We start from the raw sequence: 26,543 nt of genomic DNA on the forward strand, positions 1-26,543 counted from the left end.
TTCGGTAAATATTGATGAGCACTTACCCTGTGCCAGCATGGCTCTAGGCCCAGGAGTATGGAGGTGAGAGGGCAGACGAGCTCCCTGCGCCAGGAGCTTTCTCTGTACTGGAGAAAGCCACCCACAGCCAGTAACCTGAGACTACAGTGGGCACTCAGGGGATATGAACAGGGTGATGTGATTGCCTTTAAGTTGGGAGGAAGCCGGGAGCTGCCGTTAGGGGAAAAATGCTTAGAGGTGGCCTCTCTGAGGAGGTGATGTTGATGACCTTGAGCTCAGACCTTAAGGGCGAGAAGGAAGCAGCCATGTGGAGAAGCAAGAGAAGGGGCTCTGGGCAGAAGGAATAGCACGTGCAGAGGCCCCGGGAAAGGAAGGGCTTGGCTTGTCCACTGGAAAAGCCCCCTGTGTCTCGACATCGTGAGAAAGAAAGAGGGATGGGTTAGGAGAGGCAGGGACCAGATCACAGAAGAGCTTAGATTCGATTCCAAGGGCGATGGGAAGCCATGAGAGGGCACTAAGCAGGGGAGAGACAGGACTTCGTTTACATTTTCAAATGGTCACTGCAGCTGCTGCGTGAAGAGGTTGCAGGAAGGAGAGCGGAGCCTGGGATGGTTTGTGCAGTGGTCCAGGCAAGAGGTGTTGATGGTGTGGGCAAGGTGGTGGCAGGAAAGATGGAGGCAGGTGACATTTTGGAAGCAGAACAGTTGTGATTTCCTGACGGGTTGGATGTCAGGGGTGAAGAATGAGGAGGAGTCAAGGGCAGCTCCCAAGTTTCTGGGCCACTGGGTGGATTTACTGAGCTGGAAAAGATGGAGGTGGGGGTGGAGAACAGGTTTGATGGGCCCCCGTAGTGAGCAAGCAGCACCTGCAGTGCCCGTGGGATGCAAATGGAGACACTGAGCACACAGTTGGAGGTACTGGAGTGTGGCTTGGGGGAGATGCTGGGCCAGGGGTACATCTGGGCATCACCATCAGCAGACAGACAGGATTTAAAGCCATGGGTGTGGATGGCATCATGGGGGAGGCATGCAGGAGGAGGAGGGCCGAGGACAAAGTTCTGGAGCTCCCCTTCCTTTAGGGCAGGGACTGTCAGCCTCAGCACTGTTGACATTTTGGACCAGATGATTCTTTGCTGCGGGGCTGTCCTGGGCATCCGACATGTTTAGCAGCATCCTTGGCCTCTACCCACTAGATGCCATAGCATTTCCCCAGATGCGACAACTGAAAACGTCTTCAGACAAATGTCCCCTGATGGCTCTTCGCCCTGGTTGAGAACCGCTGGTGTAGAGGATGTTGGGTGGAGGGGACCAGAGAAGGAGCCAGCGGAGTTAGGAGGAAAACCACGAACCGTAGGGTCCTGGGTGCCAAGAGAGAGTTTGGAGAGGGAAGAAGTGACCGCTAGCTGGGTCATATGCCACCAAGAGGCTAAGCAAAGGGCTGAGAAGTGCCCAGACGCTGCCACTGGCTTTGGCGCCTGGGTGACCTGGCGAGCAGCTTCCCAGGAAGGGGATACTGAGTGGAGTCTTGAATGAGAGGCAAAGAAGCGGGGAGAGCAAGTGTGGTTGACAACTTTTGACTAGCTTTGCCCGGAGGGAAGCAGTATGTGGACCAGGAATGGCTTAGGAGGATTTTATGTAAGGTGGGTCATGTTTGGTGGGGGGCCCGATTGCCCTCTGGAGCCCCCTGCTGGTTCTCTGGGGCATTGCCAACGGCAGAGGAGCGGTAAAGCGAAGGTTGGGGACCCTCTGCGTGGACTGAGAACGATGGGTACGGGTGTCCAGGCCGGTGAGGGGCTGAGAGACTTGGGGGACTGTGGGCAGGAGGCTGCCCCAGGTGTCGGCGGGAGTGGAGCAGAGGGCTCCCGGCGGCCAGTGGGGTGGGGTCCCCACTGCTGTCCACTGTCTGCAGCGCCTAGGGCCCCCTTGGGCTCTGGGGTCGGGGAGGAGGGCAGGCCTGGCTTCTCACCCCCTCCCCCTCCCCTCTCTCCCCCTCTCCCCGTGTCTCCCTGCAGAAAGCTGGCGGCGGCCTGCGCCAGTGGAAGCGGGTGTACGCCGCGCTGCGGGCGCGCTCGCTCTCGCTGAGCAAGGAGCGGCGGGAGCCCGGGCCGGCGGCGGCGGGGGCGGCGGCGGCCGTCGCAGGTGAGGACGAGGCGGCGCCCGTCTGCATCGGCTCCTGCCTGGTGGACATCTCCTACAGCGAGACCAAGAGGAGGCACGTGTTCCGGCTGACCACCGCTGACTTCTGTGAATATCTCTTTCAGGCTGAGGACCGGGATGACATGCTGGGCTGGATCAGAGCGATCCGAGAGAACAGCAGGGCCGAGGGCGAGGTGAGGGCCCGGCCCGGCCCCAGCCGGGCCAGGGAGGGCAGGGCAGGCCCCGGGCGCCTCTCGCCTGCCGGGATCCTCCCTTCACCGCTCTGAGCCTCAGTCCCCTCCTGCATAAAATGGGCTGACAGGAGTACCCCTTGCAACCGTGCCCTCCAAGGGTTTGGTGTGAAGAGACGATGCTTGGGGCAGTGGCTCACAGAGGACCTGGCGTCTTTAGTGTTCCATGACTGGCAGGAACAATAATAGCTGCAGGAACGACAGTAATTGTTATTATCGTCATCGTTATGACCGCCTTGGGCAGGCTCTGCCACAGAGGGGTCAGCTCCCGGCCAACCTCAGCCTCTTGCTGGAGGTTTGGGAGGCGGGGGTCTCCTAGGGAATTATTACAGAAAGGGGTGCCCCTGGGCCAAAACTGTGGCTGGCCCCTCTGACAGGGCTGGCCTGTCTGCAGGGGCACAAACACATTGACCTTGGGAGGAGGCCAAGAGGATCGGCCTTGGCAGCAGGCAGCAGGGGCTGAGCCAAGGGCTTTGGCAGGGACTCCAGGAGCAGTTTTACGTGACGCCCCCTCCTGGGCAGCTGCAGCTGCACACTAGGAGCCTGGGCTGGGCTTTCTGCCTCCGCCCACCCCCTCCGCCAGGTGCCTCTGGACACCTGCGCAGAGTTATGTGGGGGTCCTGGGCTTGGCGGCCGGTCTCTGCCAGGAGGATGGTGTGGCTTGGGCCCTGGTCCAGATGTGCAACTGCTCTGGCCACAGGTAGAGGGGTGCTAGTGCACGCTGAGGACACCATCTCACTGAACCAGGCTCTGCCTCCCCAGGACATTGTCGTTCCTCACCGCAAGGAGGAAAGCACCTGAAATTTGGGGCCCTTTTCTGGGGGGACTGGCTGGGCTGTCCCCGACAGGCACTGTCTGAGGGTCCCAAGTCACCTTCATTATTGCAATAGCTGCCCCTCGTGGGGCACCTCATCGGTGCCTTGCCAGGACTGTGAGGAGTGCCACGTGCATAATTCCGCACCCTAACCCTGAGGTTGCCACGTTGTCTCCCCATGTTACTGCTGAGGAGACTGAGGCTCAGAGAGGCTAAGTGGATTGCCCAAGGTCACACAGCTGGTGAGGGGGTGCTCGGGAGTCCGGCCCTGGTCTTCCTCGCTCCAGGGTCTGCACCCTTCAGCTGGCAGGTGGAGGAGAGGGGAGGCGAGGCCGAGGCAGGGGCCACGGAGAAGCCCTGGGTGGGCTGGCCATGGTCACTGATGGGGTCTGCTTTCTCTTCCGCCTCCTCCAGGACCCCGGCTGTGCCAACCAAGCTCTGATCAGCAAGAAGCTTAATGATTATCGCAAAGTGAGGTGAGGCCCAGCCCTCATGGAGCAGTCCTGGCCATGGGGTGGGAGACACCTTGGGCAGAGGTCATCCTCCTGACCCACCTTCAGACCTGAGGGTGGCCCCTGAATTGCCCTCTGCTGGGGGCAGGGAGGGTGGCAGGGGCATTGAGGCCTCCAGTCCCCAGAAGGGCATGGACGGGATGGAGGGGAGGTCCAAAGAGGTGGGAGGCCAGGGCAGGTGGCGTGCTGGGTCACCCCAGTGAAGACCTCTCCCCTCTTCCCACACAGCCATAGCTCTGGGCCCAAAGCTGATTCCTCCCCCAAAGGCTCTCGTGGCCTGGGAGGCCTCAAGTCTGAGTTCCTCAAACAGAGTACAGCACGTGGCCTCAGGACTCAGGACCAGCCTGCAGGGAGCAAGGGTAGGAAGGCGGCTGCTAAGGGGGTGGTGTGCACCCATGCGTGGGGAGGGCGGGTCAGCCTGTGGGTCTGCATGGGAGCGAAGGGCCTGTGTGTGTGTGTCAGGCGGTGTGTGTGCCTGTAGGTGTGTGCCACGGTTATCCTCGTGTGTCTGCCCATGTGTGCATGCCTGTGAGGGTCTGGGGGCCCTCAGGGTCTCAGGGCTGGAAGGGCCTGGAGCCTGATTTCCCTCCATGACATCCCAGCTGTGTGGTCCTCCGGTCTCCGCTTGTGTCCCTCCAGGAGCAGGAGCCTCATCCTCTCTGCAGGCAGCCTTTTCCATCTTCACACACTTTTGGCCATTAGAAAGTTCTTCCTTCGGCTGTACCAGAATCTATGGCTCCCACCTTGTTGTTTTAGCCATACAGAAGTCCTTATATTACTCTGAGGCCTCTCTTCTCTAGGGTAGACACCCTCATCTCTTCGGCCTTCTCTGCTGGGATATTATAATTTGCCATCAGCCCTCAGCATCCCGGTTGCTTCTCTGATGGAGTCCCCATACGTCCAGTGTGTGAATGTGGTGTGTGAGTGTGTGTGACCTAGTGCGGTGGCTGCCCCTCCCCGGGCCCCCAGCTCACCCTGCCTCTCTCTGCCTTCCCCAACCCCAGATGACAGTGTCTCCACCCCCAAAACCCCCTGGGGCATCAACATCATCAAGAAGAACAAGAAGGCAGCCCCCAGGGCATTTGGGGTCCGACTGGAGGAGTGCCAGCCAGCCACAGAGAACCAGGTGGGTTCCCGCCGTGCTCCAGAGCCAGCAGGGAAGTGGGGAGACCGAGACACAGAGAGTCAGAGCTGCAAGGGACTTTGGAGCCAGCTCTCCACCGCGTCTCACAGACACAGCTGGGGAAGCAGCCCTGCGAGGGAGCAGCAGAGTTGAGACAGAGCCCAGAATCCCTGGCGCCCAGCTGGTGCTCTTTCTCAGATCATGGCGAGGCTTTGGTGCGATTTCTGCTCCCAGACCAGAGACAGTGAAAGCCTTAGTAACCACCAGAACCCCTGGGGTCTGGCTTTGCACTGCCCCCATCTTGTCCTCCCTACCTCTGGCCCACTGGTAGAGAATGCTGTTCTTTTTTTCTTCTATTGAAGTGTAGTTGCTGTACAATATTATATAAGTTACAGGTGTACAATGTAGTGATTCCGTTTTTAAAGGTTATACTCCATTTATAGTTATTATAAAATATTGCCTATATTCCTTGTGTTGTACAGTATATCCTTGTAGCTTATTTTCTACCTAATAGTTTGTACCTCTTAGTTCCCTAGCCCTATACTTCCCCTCCCCTCTTTCCTCTCCCCACTGGTAACCACTAGTTTGTTCTCTGTATCTGTGAGTCTGCTTCTTTTTTGTTATATTCACTAGTTTGTTTTATTTTTTTAGATTCCACATATAAATGATATCATACAGTATTCGTCTTTTTCTCTCTGACTTATTTCACGTAGCATAGTGCCCTTCAGGTCCATCCATGTTGCTGCAAATGGCAAAATTTCATTCTTTTTTATGACTGAGTAGTATTCCATTGTGTGTATATATATATATATATATATATAGAGAGAGAGAGAGAGAGAGAGAGAGAGAGATCTATATATAGATATCTATATACATCACATCTCCTTTATCCATTCATCTTTTTTTTTATCCATTCATCTTTGATGGACATTTAGTTTTCTTCCGTATCTTGGCAATTGTAAATAATATTGCTGTGAACACTGGGGTGCATGTATCTTTTCGAATTAGTGTTTTTGTTTTTTTTTGGATATATACTGAGGAGTGGAATTGCTGGGTCATATGGTAGCTCTACTGTTAGTTTTTCTGAGAAACCTCCATACTGTTTTCCACAGTGGCTACACCAGTTTACATTCCCACCAACAGTGTATGAGGGTTCCCTTTTCTCCACATCCTCGCCAACATTTGTTATTTGTGGCCTTTTTGATGACAGCCATTCTGACAGGTGTGAACTGATATCTCATTGTGGTTTTGATTTGCATTTCCCTGATGACTGGCGATGTTGAGCATCTTTTCATGTGCCTCTTGGCCATCTGCATTTCCTCTTTGGAAAAATGTCTATTCAGTTCTTCTGCCCATTTTTTAAATCGGGTTTTTGTATTATTATTTTTTTTTTGGCCGTGTCTCGCGGCTTGTGGGATCTTAGTTCCCTGACCAGGGATCGAACCTGGACCCCCAGCAGTGGAAGTGCAGAGTCCTAACCACTGGACCGCCAGCGAATTCCCAGGTCGTTTGTATTTTTGATGTTGAGTTGTATGAGCTGTTTATGTATGTTGGCTATTAATCCCTTATTAGTCGGTCGTATCATTTGCAAGTATTTTCTCCCAGAGAATGCTGTTCTTACTCTTCCTAACACCCCTGCCCTGCTGTGTCCCCAGCGTGTCCCCCTGATCGTGGCTGCATGCTGTCGCATTGTGGAGGCACGGGGGCTGGAGTCCACAGGCATTTACCGGGTGCCAGGCAACAACGCAGTGGTGTCCAGCCTGCAGGAGCAGCTCAACCGTGGCCCCGGGGACATCAACCTGCAGGATGAGGTGAGTGTGACTGGGGGGCGTCGGCCTATGGAAGGGGGGCCAATGTGGTGGTGTCTGTTGTGTTCATTGTACCCTGTGGTGTGCCTGGCACTGGGTCAGGGCCCCAAGGCAAGACGCAACTTGCCTTTGCAGGCCAGCCGTGGGGAAGGGCATCACCCCAGCTGCAGCCATGGCCTGAGAGCCCGGAGACAGAGGCTGGTAGGTGACAGTTTTTTGGGCCTTGAGGATGAATAGTGTCCACGAAAAGCCAGCGAAAGCCAGGAAAGGCAGAGGGAACAGCCTGGGGAAAGGCGTGGGCCCCTAAGGTTTGCCGGCAGTCACCATACCTTCTCTGTAAAGGGCCAGGTAGCAAGTATTCCAGGGCTTTGCTTACCACATGGTCTGTTGCAAACCCTTCTCTTCCTTATCCTCTTCCTTCTCTTCCTTCTTTTTCTTCACAATCTTTTAAAGATGCAAAACCCATTCTTAGCTCAAGGGCCACACAAAATCAGGTCGTTGGCTGGATTTGACCTACGGGCCAAGGTTTGCAGACACCTGGTTAGAAGGGGAGTATATGGTGTTTGCTGGAGCAGCCAGCAACGTGGGTCGTTGATCAGATGAGACAAGAGCAGCTCATGAAGGGATCTGACAACCACACAAGAGTTTGCAGCAGGTTATAGTAACTATAAATGGAATATAACCTTTAAAAATTGTGAATCACTATGCTGTACCCCTGAAACATACAATACTGTACATCAACTAGACCTCAATTTAAAAAAATGATGTGTTTAGGGCTTCTCTGGTGGCGCAGTGGTTGAGAGTCCGCCTGCCAATGCAGGGGACACGGGTTCGTGCCCCGGTCCGGGAAGATCCCACATGCCGCGGAGCGGCTGGGCCCGTGAGCCATGGCCGCTGAGCCTGCGCGTCCGGAGCCTGTGCTCCACAACGGGAGACGCCTCAACAGTGAGAGGCCCGCGTACCGCAAAAAAACAAACAAAAAAAAAAAAAACAAAAAAAAAAAAAAAAAAAAAAAAAAAAATGATGTGTTTAGAGCAGGAATAAAAAATTACATACCGGGGCTCTGGATCCAGTTAAGATAGAGCAAACACACTCTGTCCAGTCTTTCCTACTGATTACATCTAATAATCCTGGACAGAACATATAAAGTAACTATCAAATAACTCTGAAAAGTGGATAACAGCAGACCAAGGAGGTAGAGTGCAGCATTCCAAAGAAGATCTAGGCCGTCTAATGCAGACTTCCGAGATGTCTGTCCTGTCTAAAAATGTTTCTGTACTTTCACTACAACTCGTCATTTCTGCTATAGAGAGAAATGTTAATATCTCTAAACAGTGTTCACAATCCTCTTTTGGAGAATTCTGGATTCCTCCAGAATTCTGCTCTAACAATCATCTCCTCTTTCTCTTGTGCTGTGAACTGAATCGTGTCCTCCCAAAATTTATACGTTGAAGCCCTAACTCCCAAGATGAGTGTATTTGGAGATAGGGCCGATTAGGAGGTAATTAAGGTTAAATGAAGTCATAAAGTCAGGGCCCTGGTACAATAGGATTAGTGTCCTTGTGAAAGGAGACACCAGAGAGCTCCCTGCCTCACCTGCTCCATCTTGTAAGGACACAGCAAGAAGGTGACTGCCTGCAAACCAGGAAGGGAACCCTCATCAAAGACTGAATGGGCCGGCACCTTGTTCTTAGATTTCCTGGCCTCCAGAGTTGTGAGAAAAGAAATTTCTGTTATTCAAGCCAAAAAAAAAAAAAAGAGTTTGCAGCAGGTTATATGTCAATTATATCTCAGTAGAACTGGGGAAAATATCCAAATAAATATTTCAACAAAATAAAAGAGTTTGCAGCAGGGCCAGTGTTTCCCAGAACCCTAAGTTTCCCCAGAGGTGCTGTGGGAGGCCAGGACCCCCCATCTAGAGTAACCTGCTTTGCTCTGTCTGCTTTTTTATGTCGGTTTTTTTCATATTGGGTTTTCATGTATCGTTTCACTTGACAAAAAGTGCTCTGCCGGAAAAGATGTTTTGGAAAACCATGGATCTGGACAGTGAAGTCCCATGAGTCAACAGTACTCTGAAGCTGTATGTGAAAATGTAAGATAGTCTTCCTGTCCTTGGGAAGGAGCTAGGGAGACAAGATGAGTACGTGTGAAATAGTGGACAAGAGAAAAAGCTGGTTCTCATCAAGGACCAGATTGTTTGATGAGGAAGGAGAGGATGCTGGGGACTGAAGCAGGTGTTTGAAATCTTTGAAGGATGAATAGGAAGGGGCAGGTGAATAGGAAGGCAGTCCAGGCAGCCGGTGATAGCATTTTCCAAAATCCCAGAGAAGGGTCTGAGTGTCAGGACAGAGAATGTACCCACCTCCTGGGCTTGGCAGTGGAGAGGGTGAGGCCCAGGGCAGGGGACAGAGGGCTTTTGATGGCTTCACTAAAGCCTTTGACCTTGAGCCAATGGACAGTAGGGAGCCTTTGATGGCTCCGCAGCTGGGGAGGCATAAATGAGAGTAGGGTCTGAGGAAGTAGTGCTTTAGCTTATGCCTGATGGATACGAATGAGGGAGGCCCAGAGCAGGGCATCTAGGGAAGAAATTACCGATATTGTGGGAGGGGTCAGGAGGTCTTGGTGGTCCCAGGGGGAGGGGGTAAGGAGGATGAGAGCAGCTCTAGGAGTTGGCTGCATGAGAGGGAGGAAGGAGGGGTAGGAAAGAGCTAAAAATTTGAGCTGCAGGCTGGTGGTATCTGTCCCTGGCAGACCAGGGGAGTAGGGCAGGAGAGGGAGGATGTGTCAGGTAGGGACCGCATTGGACTTGGAGTGGTGGTAAGTCACCCACATGGGGGTGATGCATAATCAGGCACTAGACCGAGGGTGAATTGGGGAGTGAGCGTGGGGTCACGCTGGGGCACAGAGGTGAGACGAGGGAGGGAGCTGCCGTCTGGGGAGAGGGTGGGCATGGGGACTGCAAGGGCCAGGCTCTGAGTGGGACAGAAGGAGAGGGCAGCTCAGGTGAGGCTGGGGATGGGGGGACAGATGCTTAGGCATAGGAGGGGTCACGAGGGACAGGGCAATTCTGGGATCTAATGTACAGCATGGTGACGGTAATTAAATAGTGTATACCTGAAATTTGCTAAGCTATTAGACCTTAAGTATTCCCAGCACAAAATAAAAGGTAACTATGTGAGGTGATAAGTGTTTTAATCAGCTTGATTGCGTGAATCATTACACAGGGTATAGATTTATCAAATCAATCACATTGTATATCGTAAATATATACAATTTTCATCTATTAATTATACCTCAATAAAGGTGGAGTAAGTAACAACAACAGAACAACAACAAAAATGGCATTATCACCGTCCATAATTTGTGAAATTCATCTTTTGTTGAAAAATCTAGAGTTCATATATTTTTTATTGCTCTTTTTATTTCATGATACAGATATTCCACAAATAATTTACGTATTCTTTAGTAGTTAAGCATTTCAGTTGTTTCCAGTCTTTAGCCTTGATAAATTTTTCTCCAATGGGGGGAAAGAAAAAAAAAGGACAGGGCAAGCAAGGCCTTGGGTTTGGCAGCTGGGAGATGAGAAGAGCCTACACATGAGGGCCAGGAGGCAGTGGAGGGAGGTGGGCAGGAGCCCACACTGGGTGTGCACATGAGCTGGGCCTCATCCGGGGAGAAGAGGGACCAGGGTGGGGCCGTGCCGTGTGTGTTGGGTGTGTGATTTTGTCTCAGACATCAGTTTGTGTCATTTGTCACGGGGAGTGCTGGAAGTTAAGCGTTCCCATCGAGCCTGTGGACGGTCTGGCATTAAGCTGTGGCCCCATGGTAATGAGTGTGTATATTGTTGAGTTGTGTGTCTCTGTTGGGGGTATTCTGTTGCTTTCTGGACATGAGTTATTCTGAGCCGTTCCTTTCAAGGGAGTTATCCTTGACTTTGTGCAGGCTGATGGTGCCCCCTGGTGGACAGGAGAGACACTGAGCCGGCTATTCTTCTATTCATTCTTGTATTCAACAACCATTTATTTAGATCAGAGTTTCTCAACCTTGACCCTTTGGGCAGAATAATTCTTTTTTTGTGGTAGGTTATCCTGTGCACTGGAGGAAGTTTAGAAGTATCCCTGGCCTCCGTCCACTAGATGCCAGTGGCACCCCCCGCTTGTGAAAACCAAACGGTTCCACACACTGCTAAACGTCCCTGGGGGCTGAGTCGCCCTGGTTGAGAATTCATGATTGAGACCATTTAAGTGCCAGGCTAATAGGGCTGGCTAGGTGACAGGAGCGCAGTGGGAATAAAACAGACAGGATCCCTGCCCCTCATGTGGCTTACAGATCCGCCAGGCAGGAACAAGGAAACGAATGCATATGGTAATGATCAACTGCACTAAGTGCCACAGAAGGAAGAAAAGTCAGGGCTGTGCTGCAGACGGCAGGCAGTGGTGATGGCGGCTGTGCCGCGATGGTCGGGTCGGGGGAGGCCTCTCCGAAGACGTTTAGATTCGGGAGGAGCCAGTCATGTGAAGGGCAGGGGGAGGCGAGTTCTAGTGGAGGGAACCAGCCGGTGCAAAGGGCCTGAGACAGGAAGCCACCAGGCATGAACGTGAGCTGTGTCATGGATGAGGAGAGGGGTCCGGGATGACTCCCCTAAGCGGGGGGCGCTGGGAAGCAGGAGTTGGCACCAGCAGGCCTAATGGAGGTCCAGTGGGCAGGCTCGTGCGGGGATGGGTTTTGCTCACCTCTGTCCCCCACAGGGCCTGCTTCTTTCTCTGCGTGGACAAATGTCCGAACCCACTGGGCTGGCTGGAGCAGCGGGGTGCTGGGGCCAGGTGGTGGAGGGGCTAGGACCTAGCTGGGGACTCTTTTCTACTGTGATGAGTCTTCTTAGCCCAGACAGTCCTGGTCTGGGGAGAGCTGGCTATGAGTGGGTCCCAGGGAGGGCCCAAGCCAGGCTGCACTGGGCTCTAGGGCTGGACAGGCATGGAGGTGTGGGCACCTGGGCGGGGCCTGGCTGGCTCTGAACCTGGGGGCGTGGAGGTGTGGGCACCTGGGCGGGGCCTGGCTGGCTCTGAACCTGGGGGCGTGGAGGCTTGGGCACCTGGGCGGGGCCCTGCCTGTGGCCTGATGTCGTTGCCCCTCCCCAGCGCTGGCAGGACCTCAACGTGATCAGCAGCCTGCTCAAGTCCTTCTTCCGAAAGCTGCCTGAGCCTCTTTTCACCGATGGTGAGTAGGGGGTGGAAGTGGAAGATGGGAGGAGGAGGGAATACCTGTCTTGGTTGCATCCTGACCACTTTTTAAATGGGGTGTGTTGGTTTTACTTTGGGGGTTTTTGTTTTAATACAAAAGAAACACATGCTTGTAAAAAACATAGGTAGTACAGATATGAATCAAGTAAACACAAGGGTCCCTGTCATCCTCCCATTCCCTGTCCGCAGAGGTTATCCTCACACTTTCTGAGCATTTACTACTCAGAAAGTAATGCCAGGCACTACTCCCTACAACTCCATGAGGTAGGTACTATTATTTCCCCTCTATAGATGAGGAAACTACGGCACAGAGAAGTTAAGTGACTTGCCCAAGGTCACAGAGGTTGTAAGTGTCAGAGCCAGGGTTCAGCCCCAGGCATCTGGCTCCAGAGCCCAGCTCTTGACCATTTGCTGAGCTGCTTATTAACAGTGCATTGCGTTTCCTTCCAGACCCTCTTACACGTGTGACAAAGACACACTCGCATATGTAGGGCTTGAAGTTGGGCGGGTTCAGTGGCGCACTGGTAAACGTTTCACATCTGGCTCTCAAGGGAAAAAAGCCGTGATGTGTAGCATTTTCCAGTTCCCATGGTATAAATACTCCCACCACGGCTGATTTCAAGCTCCCAATTTGCTGTCACCAACATGAAAGCCAAACACAGCTGGTTGTCAGAAGCCCATGCGGGCGAGCGGCTCCAGCACACCACTGCTTGAGTTCTTAACAGAAGGAGACATAATTTTGAGATTCACTCATGTCAGTACAAAGAGCTCTACCTCATTCTTCTTTTAAATCAACCACATAGTTTTTCCTAGGCTGAATAGACTGTAATTTGTCTAATCACTCCCCTACTGCTAGCTATTTAGGTTGTCTTCGCATTTTTGCTATTTCGAAACGTGTTACAGTGACTTTCCTTGCCTACGTTCCTGCACACCTGGACCAGGGTCCTGGAGGTGGGTTCGTAGACATGGAATTGCTGGGTTAAAGTCCTGGAAAACATGTTGAAAGCTAAAGTCAAGTTGGACTCTGGGGAGGCGGTCCTAGTTCACACTCCCAGTAGCAGCGTAAGAGATTTTGCTCCCTAACATTCCCATCGGCACTGGATGTTATTAATATTTTAAACGTTTGCTGATCGGAGAGAGAACACGGCATCTCACTATTGTTACCATTTTCATTTCTGTCGTTACTAAGAGATGAACTATCTTTTCACTAGTTTATTGGCCTGTACCGTTTCCTCTGTAGCTGCTCGTTCAGACTATGTGCCCATTTTGCCACTGGGTTCTTGGTCTTTTTTCCTATTGATTTGTAGGAGACAAGCTCTTTGTACATTATGGATATTAACCCTTTATTAGTTTTTGTAAATATTTGCTCTTGGTCTGCCATTGCCTTTTAACTTTTCAGTATGGAAATTGAAAACAGTTATTTTATGTACAGTCAAGCTGTTAACCGTTAATGGATTCTGTATCTCATGTTTAAGAATGCCTTATGATTATAAAAGTATTTTCTTATTTTTCCCCAATATTTTAATAACTTCTGTTTTTGGCTCTGTCATGCAGTTGAATTTATTTGTGTATTATGTGAGCTAGAAATGGATTTATTTTCCCAACAAGATAACTGACTTGAAGTGCTGCCTTTATCTGTCCTGATCCTTCATCACCTGCCTTAGCTGTGCTGTCTTTTTAGTATATTTCAGTATCTAACAGGGCAAATCCTCCCTCATCATTCTTCCAGATGAGTTTTAGGATAAACTTAACACATCCCATTTTTTAAAGTTTCCCATGGACTTTTTCTGAAGGGAGTTGGGGGAACGTTGACACAGAGGGGGAAGGGTATTTGGAGGCTGAAAGACCCCTCCCTCTTTCTAGGTAACCTTCTCTTTTCTCTTCCAACCTTGTGGTGTCCTTGTCCTGGAGGCTGGGGCAGGGACCCCTCTTCCAGGATCAGTAGGCAGCTGAGATCTTATTTCTTCCCAAACAAACACACCTGGGCTATCCCAGGTCAGCTGTGCACCTGAGGGCAGCCGTGGTGGGTTTGGTCACATGAACACAAGGCCACAGAGTCCCCCCCAGACTGGAACAGCCTTGGTACAAGACACTGACCTCCCGGCAGGGCCTCCTCAGCCTGGAGGCCCACCTCTCAAAAGAGTTCTCACTGTGTTCTAGACAAATACAATGACTTCATCGAGGCCAATCGCATTGAAGATTCGAGGGAGCGGATGCAGACTCTGCGGAAGCTGGTGAGGAGAGGGGTGCTGCTGGGCAAAGGGCAGACTGCGCAGGGCGAGCACCTCAGCAAGCCCTTCTCCCCTCAGGGCCTCAGTTTCTCCATCTATGCGAGGGGGGGGGCAGTTAGAGGGGGGATCCCAGACCCACTGAGATATGGCAGCGGAGCCCCTTTGGGGTATGGTGGGGAGGTGGAGGTCATCACACCCTGGTCCCACGCCCCTTCTTTCTCCCACCCAGATCCGGGATCTGCCAGGACATTACTATGAAACACTCAAATTCCTCGTGGGCCATCTGAAGACCATAGCTGACCACTCGGAGAAAAACAAGGTGGGTGGAGGCCCTGATGTGAAGTGTGGGGGAGGGAAGCCTACCAGGGTCTCCTCAGCATATTCTTTTTTTTTTTTTAATAAATTTATTTATTTATTTATTTTTGGCTGTGTTGGGTCTTTGTTGCTGCGTGCGGGCTTTCTCTAGTTGCATCTAGCGGGGGCTACTCTTTGTTGTGGTGCGCAGGCTTCTCCTTGCGGTGGCTTCTCTTGTAGCAGAGCACGGGCTCTAGGTGCGCAGGCTTCAGTAGTTGTGGCACATGGGCTCAGTAGTTGTGGCGCACGGGCTTAGTTGCTCCGCAGCGTGTGGGATCTTCCCAGACCAGGGCTCGAACCCGTGTCCCCTGCACTGGCAGGCGGATTCTTAACCACTGTGCCACCAGGGAAGTCCCTCCTCAGCATATTCTAAGCTCCTCCAGGTTAGATCATCTCAAGCCCCTCTGGCCACGCCCTCCTTCTTAAGGGTTGTTCTGTCCCCACCCCTTCCCTGCATACTGGCCCGTGCTTCTCCCTGGAGAGCCATCTCCTGAATTTCTGAGGGTCTTCCCTCTGAAGCAGAGAGCCTCAGAGCCCTGGGTCTGATGGAGATCTATCCTCTGATCTAGCTCAGATCCCTTGTGTTGCCTTTTCCTAAGCAAACCCCTTATGTCTTCTGATTCTGCGGTGGAGGGGTGGGGGAAATGAGAGGAGGTATAGGATTCCTCCCAGTCCTAAAACACCCTTGGAACTTCCCATGGGTCCTCACTCTGGCTTCTCCCACTGCGAGCAAGCATAGCGTGGGTGTGCAGGTGGGGAACTGCCCATGAGCGCCGGGACTGGCGTGAGTGGGGCTGAAAGCTGGCCTGTTCTCTACTTACCAGGCACCTCCATGCCCAGCAAGGAGGCATCTGGCCCCTAAGCCAGGGTCAGCTCAGGATGGGGTCGGGCTGGGGGCCTGAGGGCCCAGAGTGAGGGAGGCCTGGGGTGCTGGAAGTCAGAGCTCACAGGGGTGTTGATGCTCATCCGCTTCCCTCCCCTGCCCAGATGGAGCCCCGGAACCTGGCCCTAGTCTTCGGGCCAACGCTGGTGAGGACGTCCGAGGACAACATGGCGGATATGGTGACCCACATGCCTGACCGCTACAAGATTGTGGAGACGCTGATCCAGCACGTAAGCAGCTGCCCTGGCCCAAGTCCCCCTGGGCACCCGGCTCCCGCTTGCCCGGGTGGATGTGCTCGGGGAAGGATGAGGCAGCTGAATGAAATGCTGCTGAGATGGTGGGTGCCCTTCAGAGGCAGTAGGCTGCATTTTAAGGCCAGACGGGAATGGGTCCTGAACCCCCGTCTTTCCGGGATATTGCATCCCCAGCAGGAGAATCAGGAGGCCCTGAGCTTCCAAGATGCATGTGAAGGTCGGAGGGAGGAGGAAGGTCAGGGAAAGGTGCTGCCAGGTTGGAGGGCAGAAGGGGTGAAAGAAGGGATGCTTTCAGAAGGTGGCCCCCAGGAGAGGTGTCCTGGCAGAAATGGGCAGACAGGTGCAGAGGTAGGGACAGAGCTCTCCCTGCAGGCCCACTTGAGACTTCAGGGAGAAAATGGTGATGCCCGGGATAGGGGGAGGCGGATGTCGCAGGGCGGATGATGGGCTGGGGCAGGATCCTGGCTGCATGTTCAGTGTGTCTTGGGCTGGTCACCTTCCTCTCACGGCTGCCTGGAGGCCCCATGAGCCTGGTGTTTCTAAGAATTCTTATTGTTATCCACCACGGGATGAGAACCCAGAGTGGCCAGCAGAGGGCGCAGGAGACCTTGGTTTTCCAGAGCCAAACCCAGGGCAGCACCACCCCCTTCTGGGGCCCTCAGGGATGTTTTTATGAATCATAGATTTTTCCATTTCCAGATCTTGGTGTGGCCTGTGGTCTAGTACACAAAGAATGGAACCAGAACCCTCCTGCCAGGAGAAATAAGATTGGCAGCTGGTCAAGGGAAGGGAAACCTCAGCCTCCCCTACCTCATAAACACTTTAGGGAAGGGAAACCAGGTCATATTACTCCCATTTTACAGATGAGGAAACTGGGGGACTCAGAGAGGCAAAGTGATTTGCTCAAGGTCACACAGCTAATAAGTAGCAGCCCCGGGATTTTAAGCCAGGACTGTTTGACCAAAGCCTGTGCTTTACTCCCCAACCAACTGGGAGGTCTGACTCCTGGGGGCTTTGGAGTGAGGGAGATTGGTCAGAGTTAGCTGAGTGAGGCCATGGGTGGACTTTGGTCATGCTGGCTGGCCTCGTCTGCTTGTTTCCTTCCTTCACCACGTGTCAGGGCCCTGAGCCATAAGAGGGTATGTCGAGGCCTGTTCGCACTCTAACATTGGGATCACCAGCCCGGAGGCCCACTCCAGAGCTGTCAGGGAGGCCAGGGCTGGTGAGCAATGTCAGGGATCCTGATGTGGCCTTGGTCTGGGGAAGCCTGTCTCTCTTGGAAAAGTTCAGCTCCCCAAACCAACAGGGAGCCGTCGGGGTCCCCTTAGTGTATGCTTTGCGGGGGCGGGGCAGTGGGGAGGAGAGGCTCCTAGTGAAGCTGGGAGTGAAGCCCTGGCTCCTAGTGAAGCCCCAGGAAGCCCAAGGCCTGTGGTCAGCTGGGATGTCAGGAACAGCAGTCTTCAGGGAGAAGGAAGGCCCAAAGTGTGTCCACTTACCCTCCCTTAGGGTCCCGGGGGAAGTGCCCAGCCAACGGCAGCTCCTCCTCTGGGCAGGGTTGGGGGATACGGAGCGCATCAGTCTCCTTCATACGTGTAATCCCAGCACCAAGCCTAGAGCCTGGCACATGGCGAACACTCAGTGTTTGTTGAATGAATGAATGAATGAATGAATGAATTGCTGTGGCGGTTATTGCCAGTCTGGGCTTTCCCACTGAGGGATTCCTTCCTGGGAACTAACTGAGCGTGCAACCCTCCATTCTCTGCCCCCTTGGCATTAGAACATAATCGGCCCTGGACTATTGTCGAGGGAATGAGCTACCCCCTCAATTCACATTGAGCTCACTGAGCCCGCCCACGTAAGAGGCTCTGCAGCCAGGGAGCGGTGTAGTCACGAGCTCAGGCAGGGTGGGACTTGTGACAGAGACTGCTCTGGCTCTGGCTCTGAACCCCTGGCCACTCAGTGGACGGTTGGAGTTCATGGGCGACATGACCTCCTGCTGGGAGTTTCAGCTGCAACCATCACCTGGCCTCCCTGCCTAGGACTCCTGGTTTCTGTGGAACGCTTGGACAGCAGAGCTGGAAGGGGCCTTAAGGCAGCAGAGCTGACCTTGCCTCGTACAGAGGGTGGATACTGAGGCCTAAAGAGGAGCAGTGACTTGCCCGGGGTCACACGGCAAGATAATGGCAGAATGGAGATGAGCAAACCCGGCTGTTCAGCTGCCCATGAGCAAGTCAGCAGCCAGCTCATACTCACGTTTACTGAGTCAGCTGGAGCCCAAACGAAGACCGTGCCAAGGCGTTTGTTTATTTATTCACTCGGCACACGTGCTGATTCCTACCATGTGTACCCTGGGATTTTTCAGCCTGGCACTAGTGACCTTTGGGGCCAGATCATTCTTCTTTGTTGGGGGCTGTCCTGTGGCTTATAGCACGTTTAGCAGCATCTCTTGGCCAGATACCAGGAGCATCCCTCCACTTGTGACAATTGAAAGTGTCTCAGGACATTGCCAAATGCCCCCTCGGGGGGCAGAGTCGCCCCAGTTGAGAAGCACCGGTGTAGAGGTTCAGGGCACTGCCTCTGGAGCCAGCCTGCCTGAGGTTGAACCCTGGCTCTGCTCCTTATATGCTGTGGGACCCTGGACAAGTACTTATTCTTTTTGTGCCTCCATTTCCTCACCTGTAAAGTGGAGATAATAATAGTACTTACCCCACAATGTTATTGAGGTTGCGTGAGTCGTTATCTGTAAGGCACTTAAAATGGTGCCTGGTTAGGTAGTGTGATATAAGAGTTAGCTCTTGGAATTACTTGGCGGTCCAGTGGTTAGGACTCCACACTCTCACTGCCAGGGGCCCAGGTTCGATCCCTGGTTGGGGAACTAAGATCCCACAAGCTGCACGGCGTGCCCCCCGCCCCCCCCCCCGCCAAAAAAAAAAGTTAACTATCATCATCACCACCACCACCACCAACATCGTCATTCCATGCCAGATACACACGCAGGTGCTGGGAACACAGAGATGAATGGAACTCAGGCCCTGCTCTGAAGACATCACTTCTTCATGCTCTGGGCTATGTCCAGGGAAGCTCCGTGGAAAGACCCAACCCAGCCCTGGGCGTAGAGCTGGGACTATAGTCAGGGAGTTTTTGAAAGACACAAAGAATTTAGCCAGGCAGAGAAGGGAGAATGAATGTTCCAGGCAGAGGGAACAGCATGGGCAAAAGCAGGGTGGCATGAGCTAGCATGAATTCTTCCAGAGAACCATGGGCCACCCAGAAGCTTCCTGTAGACTTCCAGGTTCCCAGAGCACTTTTAGGTTCCCTCAAACCCGAGTTAGAGGCTGGCTTCTTAGGGCTCCCTCTGGTCAGCCTGTCTCCGGGGACTGCACCTTTTATTAATAACAGCTAACATTGGGCTTCCCTGGTGGCGCAGTGGTTGAGAGTCCGCCTGCCGATGCAGGGGACCCGGGTTTGTGCCCCGGTCCAGGAAGATCCCACATGCCGTGGAGCGGCTGGGCCCGTGAGCCATGGCCGCTGAGCCTGCGCGTCCGGAGCCTGTGCTCCGCAACGGGAGAGGCCACAGCAGCGAGAGGCCCGCGTACCGCAAAAAAAAAAAAGAGCTAACATTTATTATACATTAATGTGTTGTACTAAATGTTTTACATATGGTATTTCTTTTTTGTTTTTTAAATTGAGATGTAATTGACATACATTATATTAGTTTCAGGTGTGTAACATAATGATTCCACATTTGTATAGCTTGTGAAATGATCAGCACAATAAGTCTAGTTAACATCCATCACCACACACAGGGACAAGTTCTTTTTTCTTGTGATGAGAACTTTCAAGATCTACTCTCTTTGAAACTTTCGAATATACAGTAGTGTTATTAGCTGTAGTCACCGTGATGCATTACATCCCCAGGACTTGCTCATTTTATAACTGGGAGTTTGTACCTTTTGACTGCCTTCACTCATCTCAACCACCCTCCACCCCCTCACCTCTGGCAACCACCAGTCTGTTGTCTGCATCTATGAACTTGGATAATTTGGGGCTTTCTTATGCCACATATAAGTGAGATCGTACAGTGTTTGTCTCTCTCTGTCGTTTCACTTTAGCATAATGCCCTCAAGTTTCATCCGTGTTGTTGCAAATGGCAAGATTTCCTTTTTTTTTTTTGCGGTATGGGGGCCTCTCAGTGTTGTGGCCTCTCCCGTTGCGGAGCACAGGCTCCGGATGCACAGGCTCAGCGACCATGGCTCACGGGCCCAGCCGCTCTGCGGCATGTGGGATCTTCCCAGACCGGGGCACGAACCCGTGTCCCCTGCATCGGCAGGCGGACTCTCAACCACTGCGTCCACCAAGGAAGCCCGATTTCCTTTTTTAAATTGTTGAATAATATTCTACTGCATATGTGTGTGTGTGTGTGCGTGTGTGTATACACACACATACAGTATATGCACATTTTCTTTATCCATTCATCCATTGATGGACACTTAGGTTGCATCCCTGTCTTGGCTGTGGTGAATAATGCTGCAACGAACATGGGGACACATGTATGTTTTCAAGTTAGTGTTTTTGTTTCCTTCGGATAAATACCCAGAAGTGGATTCGCTGGGTCATATGGTAGTTCTATTTTTAATTTCTTGAGGACCCACCATACTGTTTTCCATAGTGGCTGCACCAATTTACATTCCCACCAACAGTGTAGGAGGGTTCCCTTTTCTCCACATCCTTGCCAACACTTGTTATTTATTTCCTGTCTTTTAGATAACAGCCATACAGTATTTTATTTTAATCCTCACCTCAGTTTTAGAAGTAGATACTCATACATTATGCCCATTTTAAAGATAAGTAAATAGAGAGGTAATTTACCCGATGTGGACTTAAGCCCGAAGCTGACTCCAGATCCTGCATGTCTCCCTCATCCTCTATCTCTCTTTTCTCTTCTGTCTCTTGTTTCTCTTCTGTCTTATTTGAGTTAATCATATGCCTGATCATGATGAATAATAATTGAGGTTCATGGCCCAAGGTCATAATCAACCTTGCAAGTCTCCTTGTTTCCCTGCCTCATTCCAAAGCCCACTCTGCACACCCCCCAATAATTACCACTCTGATAGGTTAATGTGTGTATTTTCAATCCACCTTCTAGATGCTAATTTTAAGTATAAGGGTATCCTTAAATATATATAACATTCTGTGTGTTTTAACTTTCAGTTAGTGAGCTTAGCTCATTTACTTTTTTGTAATTTCTGTACTGTCAGGACTTATTTATTTATTTAATTTTTGGCTGCATTGCATTTGTTGCCGCACACAGGTTTTCTCTAGTTGCGTCGAGCGGGGGCTACTCTTCGTTGTGGTGCATGGACTTCTCATTGCGGCGGCTTCTCTTGTTACGGAGCATGGGCTCTAGGCACACGGGCTTCAGTAGTTGTGGCGCATGGGCTCAGTAGTTGTGGCTCACGGGCTCTAGAGTGCAGGCTCAGTAGTTGTGGTGCACGGGCTTAGTTGCTCTGAGGCATGTGGGTTCTTTCCAGACCAGGGCTCGAACCCGTGTCCCCTGCATAGGCAGGCAGATTCTTAACCACTGCGCCCCCAGGGAAGTCCCTGTCAGGGCTTATTTCTGCCATCTTAAATGTCATTTTCTGTTTACTACATTTTCATTTTATTTCCTTTTTTTGGTCTTTTCTACCTTGCTTTGGATGGGTTCATTTTATTTTCTTGATATAAAACTTACATAATTTATAAAACCCATACTTACGTTGAATGATACAAGCAAAAGCCTGTAGTTACGTTTAATTTTTACTATCAATTTCTAGAGCTTATCAGTATCCACATCTTCCTTCTACCACATCTAAAAGCCAAGTACCTTAGTGTACTTTCACCTGTCACTGGTTTCTCCCTCAGAATTTGAATTCCAGATTGTCATGGGTATACTTTGTCTGTGTTTGTACGTGTGTGTGTGCATCATTGCTTAGTTTGATAACAGTTGACTTTTCTACGCTATTATCCACCCTTACTTCTTAGAACTTCTTGTTCCGTCCTGGATTCATTTCTTTACTTGCTCATGTACTCGGTTAAGATAGTCTTTGAGTAGCAAACTTCCTGACGTCTTAGAATAGCTTTATTTCACACTCAAATTTAAATGAGAGCTTAGCAAGGTATAAAGTTCTAGATTCAAAATCCCTGCACTTGTAGTTCAGAAACACATCAAAAATATTACTTCCTTGTCTTCTTGTGTCTGTTGCTGCTGAAAGTTCTAGTTAAAGCTGATACTTGTTCACGTGTGAGCAATCTGTTTTTGTTCCTCAGAAAACTTTTAGAGTTAGAGTTTTTTGGGTTTTTTTTGCGGTACGCGGGCCTCTCACTGCTGTGGCCTCTCCCGTTGTGGAGCACAGGCTCCAGACGCACAGGCCCAGCGGCCACGGCTCACAGGCCCAGCCGCTCTGCGGCATGTGGGATCTTCCTGGACCGGGGCACGAACCCGTGTCCCCTGCATCGGCAGGCGGACTCTCAACCACTGCGCCACCAGGGAAGCCCAACTTTTAGAGTTTTATCTTCAAGATTCTCAAATTTCACAAAATATATTTGAGTGGGATTATTACTTTATTTTCTATTCTGTTTGGCATTTAGGAGAAAACCTTGCCTGCCTGCCCCTCAGGGAACCTCCTAACACCTCCCTCTAGGCACTTGCCTTTTCCGGGGGGGTGGGGGGGTTCCACCCCTGTTGTCAGTGTGGAGCCTAGGCTGGTGTCGGGTACATGCAGCTACAGCCACCGCGGCTGGCCTTGTCCCCGCAGTGGACCTGGCTGGCACTAGATGGCGCTGCTGCCCCCTCGCTTCAGGTGACGTGCAGGGGACTGTGTTTAGTGAAAAACAGGCAAAGAGCTCTCCCTGAGCCAGCCATCCATCTGTGCTCAGGCCTTCTCCCACTCCAGGCTGCATTTCCTTTCCACACTGGGGTCCAGACTTTTCCATCAGGTGTGTCTGAGTGGGTCCTCTGAACTGAGCAGGTTGGGAGCCCGTGTCTCCCTGTCTTCCCTCAGCTCCTTCCCACGCTGATTCCATCACTTCCTTTTGTCTCCTCTGCAGTCAGACTGGTTCTTCAGCGACAACGAGGACAAGGGAGAGAGAGTGAGTGGTGCAGAGGGCCCGTGGGGTGGGGTCTGGTCGATGGTGGGCCCTCGTCCCAGGTGGGAGGGGTGGGCAGCAAGACTGAAGCAGGGGAAGGTCCCTGCCCTTGGGACATCCCAGTCTGATGGAAGGAACATAAGCCCTCTCCTCCGGAGCCTCCAATCTGATGGGAGACAACAGTCCTCACCTTCATGAGCCCCAGTCTGAGGGGGAGATAGAGGCCTTGCCCTAAGGAAACTTAGTCCAGTAGCAAAGGCAGACCCTGTCCTCCAATCTTACGAGGAGGATAGAGGGCTTAGGAAGGTCCAGTCTGATGAGGGAGTCACAGCTCCGGCCTTTAGGGTCCAGCCAAGGTGTGGGGGGGAGGCACGAAACAGTCTAATGGGGGACACGTAGGACCTGCACTCGAGCGCCTGGCTGATGAAGGAGACGGTCCCTGCACGGGTGAGCCCCGGTCTGATGGAGGAGACCTGCGCCCTGTCCTCAGGGTTCCCCGTTCCGTCGGGTCTGCAGTCAGACAACTGAGGCTGTGCTGGCTGACCCTCCTTCTGTTTGCAGACCCCTGTGGACGACAGGGAGCCTCAGTCAGTGCCAAACATCGAGTACCTCCTGCCTAACATTGGCAGGACAGTGCCCCCTGGTGAGCCAGGCTCAGGTGAGAGCAGGGGCCTGGGAAGGGGTGGAGAGGGGGTGGGATCTGCATTCCCGAGGGTCCCAGATGGCTGGCCAGGGGCCCAGCTTCCCTGCTCCTGCCCGCGCCGCTGGACTGGGCTGTGGTGGGGCCTTCTGCCTCTCTGGGGAGGCCCAGCCTGCCCGTGTGCTGCCTCCTCCGCGACTCAGCCGTGCCCACGCCGGGCTGGGTCGGGGCTTTGTTTTCACTGATTGCTTTCCTGAGCTTTTTATTTCTCATGGGCTGTGTCCTGGGCACGTTCCTCTTTTTAATTTTTCTTCCTTTTCTCCTTGCACCCCTCCACCCCTCCTCCCTCTTCTCCCTGCGCTCTCCCCCTATCCCCTGGATCCTGCCCCTTCTCTCCTCCTCCCCTTCCCTCCTCCAGCGGACCTGTTGGAGATTTAACGGGTACAGTGTGGCATCGCGGCCTCGGTCACTAACAGTGGCGGGTGATTATAAGAAGGCTGGGCAGGCACGAGGGGCAGGCAGGACGGGCCGGGGCCAGGAGGGCCTCACCCTGACATGCCAGTTACCCACAGTTGTTAACAACTTACCCCCACCCGCGTCCCATCCAGAAGCCCCTTCTCAGGAGGAAGGAGGCACTTGTTGGAGCCACGTCTGGTCCCTCTTGCCAGGAAGTCTGGGCACTGCATGGCTGCCCTCCTGCAGTCCCCCACGCTCCGTGGCTTTCTCTCTGCCGAGTTCGGCCACTTCTGGTTATCTGGGTGGGGGACGCTTGCTGGTAGTGGGACCCAGCGTCTCCGGACACCAGGGATGCTACCCTGGAAGCCTCTGTATATCTATAGCTCCTGCCTCAGCCGCCCCCAAGGGCTGGCTCTTCCTGCTTCCAAAATCAGAGCCCCTGGCTACTCAGCCCCTAAGTCCTGCTTCCAGGCCTCTGGCCTTATCATAGTGGAGGAGTCCAGGGCCAAAGGAACGGCCAGTCCCTTCTTGGCTCGAGCCACTAACTCCTACCACCTGTGGGTGACCCGCCCTTAGTATTTTGACTGCTTCTGTCTCTGACAGAGGCATACCACAGCACCCCTAGTTGCAAGAGGCAGGCTGGGGAGGGGGTCAGAGGACATGGGGGGTGGGGATGGCAGAGAGGACCCCCCCCCCGGTCTCTTCTAATCACCTGCTGCCACTCTCCTGCCCCGTGTGTGTCGCCGTGTGGTTGGCCCGTCTGCTCTTCTCACTGTGTGCAGGGGAGGGCTGGGGAGGAGGCATCTAACTTGCTTGCTGGAGAGTGTGGATTAACCGCACCTGCCCACTGCCCCCTGGGACCCCGGGAGATCCTGGGATCGGCCTGCTCCCTCCCCAGTCCTGGAGACAGCACTGCCAGGACTTGTTTCTGGTTCCTTCTCCACCCCAGTGATATTAGGGGAGTGGGACCCGCATCCCTTCGTAACTGATTATTAACAGCAGCCGTGCCCCACGAGGGCAGACTGACCTCAGGTCTGGAGGTGGAACCTCTCCAGGCTGCAATCACCAGCCCTCTCTACTTCCTGCCCCGCCCACTTCCTGTCTGCCCTGTCCTGCACCATTCACACGGTCCCTCTGCCCCCTCATGCCTGGGAGTGGGGCTGGGGGGAGGGTGGATCTAGGGCATCCACCTCTCTGTGCACCGTGTGGTCTCCATTTCTCCAGAGCATCTGTGATTTGATGTGTTTCATTGTTGTGGTTTCCGTGAACTGCATCTGATATTTGGCATTTTCTCTCCAGTGCTTCAGAGTAACAGGGATAGGAGGGGAGGGGAGAGGAACTAGGCCAAAGAAAAGTCCCCCTTGCTCTTAACCCTGAGCAAATGAGGGTCCAGTGGCTGGCAGCCTGATGTCACTTCTGCCTCAAAAGGAAGTGGTTACTGACATCCTTCTCTGCTCCATCCTTATCCCATAGGAAGTGACATCAGAGGCCCATCACACTCCCAGGATCTGGGGAGAGCTCAGGTTTCCAAACTCCCTGGTTTCTGAAGCCTTTGAGGAGAGGGAATTGTGTTTACAAGACTCAGTCTTCTGTTGCTCAATCCAACTTTCATTTTTCTTTCCTTTCTCAACAACAGATTCTACCACCTGTAGTTCAGCCAAGTCCAAGGTAAGTGCCACGGCAATTCTGAAAGTTATATCCCTGTGCAAGCCAGCCCACTTTGCTTTTTGGTCAAGGGTGTTGGGAGAATTGTGATTGGAGCCTTGAAGAAGATTGATAGTCACTGGGAAGGAAGGTGGGAAATACCGAGTGTCCAAGGTAAGCTGAGAAGTCGCTCACCTTGGCAGTGCTTGGGGAGGTAACTGCTGTAGTAGAGGATCCGGCTTGGGAGTTAGGTGGCCTGGAGGCAGTGTTGCTCAGCAGTTAGAAGCACAGACAGTCCTGGGCCTGAGCCCTGGCTCCACTACTTAGTAGCTTTGGGACATTGGGCAAGTTACTTAACCTCTTTCTGATCCTCAGCTTGCTCATACTATTTATGGGGATAAGAGTTATCCTCAAATGTGGGGTTAACAACAAATATGTCTGATATAATAATTATTTTTTAAGGTCTTTGCAGAGCCCAAAGCCAACAGAAGGAAGGAAATAATAAAGATAAGAACAGAAATCAATGAAATTGAAAACAATGAAACCCAAGCCGGTTCTTTGAACCAGGTCTCACAGGCAGTGAGTTGCCTGCTCCAGAGCCTGCCCTGTGAGACAGAACCAGTAAGGCCAGGATGCCTGCCCCAGGCAGCCCAAAGGCCAGGAGTGTGTCTTAATCAGCTCAGGCTGCCATAACAAAATACTATAGACTGGGTGGCTTAAAACAACAGAAATTTATTTTCTCACAGTTCTGGAGGCTAGAAGTCCAAGATCAAGATGTTAGCATGGTCAGTTTCTGGTGGAAGCACTCTTCCTGTCTTGTAGACGGCTGCCTTTTCACTGTGTCTTCATATGGCAAGCAGAAATCGAGCATGCATGTGAGAGAAACAGCAAGCTCTCTGGTGTCTCTTCTTGTAAGGGCACTAATTCCACCATAAGGGCCCCACCCTCATGACCTCATCTAAACCTAATTACCTCCCAAAGACCCCAAATAGTATCACATTGGGGGTTAGGGCTTCGTCATATGAATTTGATGGGGGAACAGTTCTGTCCGTAGTAGTGGAGTCAACTAAATG

At 52.4% G+C, this 26,543-nt stretch overlaps 1 protein-coding gene across 4 annotated transcripts in view; it reads left to right on the forward strand.

Annotated features, from left to right (window-relative positions):
- Nucleotides 1–26,543, forward strand: part of ARHGAP23 (Rho GTPase activating protein 23) — a 73,411-nt gene that overhangs the window by 40,841 nt on the left and 6,027 nt on the right. For all 4 annotated transcript variants that reach the window (XM_027094440.1, XM_027094441.1, XM_027094442.1 and 1 more), the window contains 12 exons: nt 2,012–2,329; nt 3,615–3,676; nt 3,941–4,071; nt 4,717–4,838; nt 6,491–6,646; nt 11,782–11,860; nt 14,044–14,117; nt 14,344–14,433; nt 15,456–15,581; nt 22,692–22,733; nt 23,292–23,388; nt 25,463–25,494. In XM_027094440.1, the coding sequence (XP_026950241.1) occupies nt 2,012–2,329; nt 3,615–3,676; nt 3,941–4,071; nt 4,717–4,838; nt 6,491–6,646; nt 11,782–11,860; nt 14,044–14,117; nt 14,344–14,433; nt 15,456–15,581; nt 22,692–22,733; nt 23,292–23,388; nt 25,463–25,494 (1,329 nt within the window). The remainder of the gene's footprint in view (nt 1–2,011; nt 2,330–3,614; nt 3,677–3,940; nt 4,072–4,716; nt 4,839–6,490; nt 6,647–11,781; nt 11,861–14,043; nt 14,118–14,343; nt 14,434–15,455; nt 15,582–22,691; nt 22,734–23,291; nt 23,389–25,462; nt 25,495–26,543) is intronic.

Source organism: Aethalodelphis obliquidens, unplaced genomic scaffold (assembly GCF_003676395.1).
Source record: "Aethalodelphis obliquidens isolate GAN/ISIS:26980383/991018 unplaced genomic scaffold, ASM367639v1 scaffold89, whole genome shotgun sequence".
Taxonomy (NCBI): Eukaryota; Metazoa; Chordata; class Mammalia; order Artiodactyla; family Delphinidae; genus Aethalodelphis; species Aethalodelphis obliquidens.